Here is a 5980-nt window from a genome sequence, read left to right as displayed (position 1 = left end):
AAAAAAAAAAAAAAATTACAAAACACAAAAGTTAACTTGAGATAAGATATAAATGAAATAAATAATACACTTTATTTAGTTCTCACTAAAAATTAATACTGATAATATCTCTCAGTGAAAACAATATAACTAAATAAATTTCATTATTTTAAAAAGTCTTGATTTTAATATTTTATAATAAAGTGATTCAAAGATTTCAAGTTCTGTTTATTTTGGGTAAAATCATATAATGATGGAAGAAGCATTTCTAAAAATATATATTCAAAATGCTTTCGCTATAGCAAGGGCTGGCAAAGTATATCCAGCCCAATCCCCATTTCTGTAAATGAAGTTTTACTGGAACACAGCTACATCCATTCATGTATGTTTGCCTATGGCTGCTTTCCTGCTACAATAGGAGTTGAGTCGCTGCAATAGGGAGTGCATTGCCTGAAAAGCTGCAAAGATTTGCGATCTGAACTTTTACAGGAAAATATGTGCCAAACTCTGCTCCACAGCATCAATTTCCTTCAAAAAAGCACTTAACTTTCTCACTCATGTTTACATCAAAGAGTTAAGTTTTTATTTTTTCTGAAAATATTTTCTAAGTATTATGCTATCTAAGACTACATGCTATTCTTGAAAAGGACAAATCTCAAACACTTTCTAACTCATCTTTTAAGTTTGATCACTTCTGTGAGGTAAAAGAACTATTCTTGGTTACTCTACCTCTCCTTATAAAGTAATATAAAGACTCCGTTATTTAAGATAATATAACCTGTAAAGCTACTTAACCTAGCTTAAGTAAAAGTGCAATTCATGGCAACATACTGCAAACAAATGAGGGTGTGACTGTCACCCCCTTCCAGACCTATAACCTCTACGTTGTCTTCTGAGTATGCCTTTTTTGTTTATAACTTATCTGACATACAAACTGAGAGTGTAATTCATATGTTGTTAACACAGACTGAAAAACTAAAATAGGTAGAAAGAAAATAAAAGAAAGGGAAGAAGGAAGGAAGGAAGGAAGGGAGGGAGGGAGAGAGGGAGGGATAGATGTTACATTTTCCTTCGGTAGCCTAATAGATATATCAGCGCATACCCCGAGGGATACACAGCCGCTCTGTGGACCTCTAATGCAAATCATTGAAACTAAAATTTTTATATACAGTAAATGAAACATCAGAGGACCTCGAGTAGGTCAGATTCCATGACTAAGTTTGTTAAAATTAGTCATAGCAGTACATGGTGTGGCTATCTTATTCCTCATACTAATGCTAGGATACTTTACTTGTATTAGCCATATCTCTCGTAGGCAACTAGCATGATGAGGGATTAAACTATTATTGTAAATAAATATGTTCTATCTTTTCCCCTCCACTCAATTTATAGAAACTCAATCTAATCAAAGAACCTTTGTGTATAAATGTTTTCTTTAAAAAATAGTAAAAATTATAAATTTCATCAACCTATTTAAAAGATGGAAGAATTTCAGATTTGGGAAGTACTTATTTTGTTCATTCTTTTTTTTTTTGAGACTGAGTCTCGCTCTGTTGCCCAGGCTGGAGTACAGTGGCGTGATCTTGGCTTACTGGAACCTCTGCCTCCTGGGTTCAAGTGATTCTCCTGCCTCAGCCTCCCAAGTAGCTGGGATTATAGGCACCCACCAGCATGCCCAGCTAATTTTTGTATTTTTAGGAGAGACAAGGGTTTCACCAAGTTGGCCAGGCAAGTCTCAAACTCCTGAACTCAGGTGATCCGCCTGCCTTGGCCTCCCAAAGTGCCAAGATTACAGGTGTGAGTTACTGCGCCTGGCCTTGTCCTCTCTTTTTCAACTCAGACTGTTAAACCCTTTTCTTTAACCAGATGTGTTTTTAACATAGCCTTCTCAATGCTTCTTGTCTCCAATGTCCCTTCTCTTCAACTCATCTTTCACATTTCAAATTATCTTCTAAAATAATATGATCACACTATTACTGCAAAAATAGGTGACATATTCTCATTTATAACATTTGGATGTATTTACTGATTTTAACCAGAGTTATAAAGTAAACCACATTATTCTTTTTTCATAAATTCTTCACATTTCCCTCTTCAAATAAGTTAGCTGAATTTACAATTTTTGCTAGTTTTAACTAGAGTCTTAGTAATAAATCAACAAGTATTTAACTGTTGTACACTGCACTAGGTTTGTAAGGCTGTCCTTATCCTCACAGAATTTTTATTTTATTTTATATATTTTTTTAAGACAGAGTTTTGCTCTTGTTGCCCAGGCTGTAGTGCAATGGCGTCATCTCGGCTCACTGCAACCTCTACATCCCAGGTTCAAGCGATTCTCCTGCCTCAGCCTTCCAAGTAGATGGGATTATAGGCATGCGCTACCACACCTGACTAATTTTTGTATTTTTAGTAGAGACGAGGTTTCACCATGTTGACCAGGTTGGATGGTCTCGAAATCCTGACCTCAGGTGACCCACCCGCCTTGGCCTCCCAAACTGCTGGGATTATAGGCGTGAGCCACCACACCAAGGCCTTTTATTTTTGTTTTTTAAAGGCAGGGTCTTACTCTGTCACCCAGCCTGGAGGGCAATGTTGGGATCATAGCTCACTACAGCCTTTAACTCCTGGGCTCAAGAGATCCTCCTGCCTCACCCTCCTAAGTTGCTGGGGACCACAGCCAAGCACCATCATGCCCAGCTAATTTTGTTTCTTTTTTGTAGAGATAAAGTCTTACTATGTTGTCCAAGCTGACCATGAACTCCTGGCCTCAAGTGATCCTCCAGCCTCAGCCTCCCAAAACACTGAGATTACAAGTGTGAGTCACCTGCCCTCATCAATTCTTACAGATTTTAACCCTAGTCTGCCACTGTAAGACTAACAAGCTTTTAGACACTGCTTCATTATTCAGCACTTAATAGTTCTGTGCTCATTGTGTAGTTGGAAGTCAAAGGAAGCAGACAGTGAAAAACTAGGGAAAGACTTCACAAAGTAGGTAGAATTCTAGCTGAAAGTTGAAACTTAGGCAACACATAGACTGATGGTAAATGGGATTTAACAGATATAAAGGAATCTGATGGGAACAGGGGTATAAGGACAGGCATGAGAAAAGCTGCTGAGAAGGGAATTAATAGGAACGACTTGGGCAGCTGTAAAGATCCATGACATTAATAATGGAGAATAATGAGACACAATCTTGGTTAAGGAAGGTGTAATCTCATTACAGAATGTCTTGGAAATCAGAGGTATTTAAATTTGATTTTATACATACCACTTAATAAAAAGGGAAGAGACTGCATAAGATTATTCTGGCATCTATATTCAGCCATACAGAATAGACAAGCAATCAGGGATATTTGGAAAGAAATTGCAAGCTTAAAAAGAGACTGCAGGAAAAAAGAAGAAATCATCAAAGAAGAATATAAGGTTTCTACCCTGGGAACTATAAAAATGGAGATGCCACGAGATAAACAGGGAAGCTGAGAAATAAAGAAGGATTGAGAATGGGGAGGGGATATTTTTGGACATGCCAGATTTAAGCATATCCAAGTTGAGCTATCCTGATGCTATTCTATTGCATAATATCAGGTTGAAGCCAAGGTCCAGAGTGGGAATACATGGAGTGATTCATACAAACGCCTTATATTTATTTAGGGCTTTGTCACTAGAAATTCATGAATTATTAATTTTGAGTCTCAAAACCTAGAAAGGTAGAACAGAAATTACCACTTTCATTTCACCAATAAATTAATGCTCAGAATTGGGGCCATGCCCGGTGGCTTATGCTTATAATCCCAGTACTTTGAGAGGCCAAGGAGGGAGGGTGGCTTGAGACCAGGAGTTCAAAATCAACCTGGGCAACATAGTGAGACCCAGTCTACAAAAAAAAAAAAAAAAAAGAAAAATTATCTGGGCATAGTGGTGCATGCCTGTCATACCAGATACTCGGGAGGCTGAGGCAGGAGAATTGCTTGAGCCTAGCAAGTCGAGGCCACAGTGAGCCGTGATCATGCCACAGCACTCAGCTTGGGCAACAGAGTAAGACCCTGTCTCAGAAAAAGAGAAAAGAAAAAAAAAGAAATGAACGCTCCGAATTAATGTAACTTGCCCCAAGTCAGCTTGTTAGCAGCAGAGCCAGGAGAATTCTGGCTCTCTACCCTTGCCATCAAACACTGAAAGCTTCCAAGAAGAAAGCTCAAGGCCTTTCCTCCAAAAGGAGTTGTCAGCACAGAGGCAACAGTTGAGGCCATGAGACTGTGTAACTAATTCTTTGAAGCAGAACAGAAAAAGAAAGAATTCCTAGCAGATACCCATAATTAATTAAAAAGTGAAAGGAAGAGAGCCCAGTAAGAGACACCAAGTTGACAAGAATACGCAACAGGGTAGGGGAAAAAAAAAAAATCAAAACCAGAAAAGTGCAGAGTCAGGAATGCCAAAAATGGAGTAGGTACTCAGTGATTTTAAATGCCAAAGTTGGAAAAAGACACGGATTTGGCATGAAGATAACACATTGTATGTGTGACATTTTTTTTCCAAAAATTTAACTCTTAAAACATTAGGGAAACTAAAAAATTCCTTCGAAGTGTTTATGACTATCAACATCCATTTGGTACATTAATAAGGGTGATTGCATTTTTCATATATTACACTTCTTCAATGTTGAAAAATTACAAAGGTGAAGAAAACAAAACATCTATTAACTAGTCTTGTAGAAAAGTAATTTGATCTTTTAAATACAGATCAAATATATTTCAACATAACCAGATGAGTTATTGCACTTTTTATTTGGTAAGAAAACATTTTCAGTTTTTACCTTCTCCACATTTGAGAGGTTTTTGATATACATAAGCAATAGTTTACTATACTTTTGGCTGGTATCTATTTTGTCAACTCAAAGGTTCAACAAAGGAAAAGAGAAAGAGCTATGTAAAGGCAAAACTACACACATACCCAAAGCAAAATTACATACGAAGTAATTTATCAAGTTTTAATAGTAAATGTTATTAGAAATGATATGGTCAATCTTCTGATCATATATTTAACTTCAATCTTAAGGGGAATTAGTATGCAGAGAAAAGTGAGCTATTTTATCCTTATCCTAACGTGAGGGATATAAAATAGTTTTAATTCAAATCAACATTCATTAGTGATATATGGAGAACACAGCACCATCTTTGTACAAATGAAGTTTTAGATCTTGGAAATAATATTTATCTTAAACCTTTAAAAAAATTAACAGGACTGCCAATGAATTAAAAGTTTAAAAGACGCAAATGAGCAAGTCAAACAACTTGCTACTGACCTTGTTCAAGTCTGAAGAGGGTCTTTTCCAGCTTCTCCATTTCGTTCAGAAGTAAAATTCGAATCTGTTTACTGTGCCCCATTTTGGCTTCTGGAGGATTTGAAATCTTTCAGAAGAATTAAAAGAACTCCACAGTCGAATGAGTTACCCCTATGAAACAAAAAGGAATTAAAATATCGAAAATAACTATTGACTTAAACTCTCCAGAGCTGACAGCGGCACTTACATGTTCGAAGTGTGTTTTATGCCTAGCAAAGCAAAGAAAGAGAACGAATCTTATAACTAATAAGATTCGAGAAGGCAAATTAATAGTTGTTTCCTGCCTTTGAGCACAACGAATAAAACCGAAATAAAAATGCTGTATTATAGAGTCTTACAATTAAAAAAAATTAAAAACCTAGAGCATTCTCAGAGAAAAGCAATACATTCAGGAAAGCCTGAAGTCAGGGGGACATTCCCAGCCCCAAGCCACAGGGCTCTGGAGACTCCGAATGGCACTTCTGCTTACAAGAGATTAGTCTGCTCAAAGATAACAGGTGGGCGATCTCCCCATTCCCAAATTCGGGTCGTCAGCCACCAATGGGGAGATGAGAACAGAGGGAAGCAGTTGTTGCCTCTGGAATAGTTGCCGTAGACAGAAGATGTACAGAGCGAACTATAGATAGAAAGAATGCGCTTCCCCGCGAGGCCAGCGGCATTCCT

General features: G+C 37.3%; 1 protein-coding gene across 1 annotated transcript in view; it reads right to left on the bottom strand.

Moving 5' to 3' along the window:
• Nucleotides 1-5778, bottom strand: part of AGL (amylo-alpha-1, 6-glucosidase, 4-alpha-glucanotransferase) — a 71568-nt gene extending 65790 nt beyond the window's left edge. Inside the window, exons 1-2 of the mRNA XM_011935226.1 lie at nt 5505-5778; nt 5279-5428 (exon numbers count right to left, since the gene is read on the bottom strand). Of these exons, the coding sequence (XP_011790616.1) occupies nt 5279-5360 (82 nt within the window). The 5' untranslated portion in view covers nt 5361-5428; nt 5505-5778. The remainder of the gene's footprint in view (nt 1-5278; nt 5429-5504) is intronic.
• Between the last annotated feature and the right edge of the window lie 202 nt (nt 5779-5980).

Source organism: Colobus angolensis, unplaced genomic scaffold (assembly GCF_000951035.1).
Source record: "Colobus angolensis palliatus isolate OR3802 unplaced genomic scaffold, Cang.pa_1.0 Scaffold141, whole genome shotgun sequence".
NCBI classification, from domain to species: domain Eukaryota; kingdom Metazoa; phylum Chordata; class Mammalia; order Primates; family Cercopithecidae; genus Colobus; species Colobus angolensis.
The sequence above is the reverse complement of the archived record's forward strand: the minus strand, read 5'-3'. Positions and strand labels throughout refer to the sequence as shown.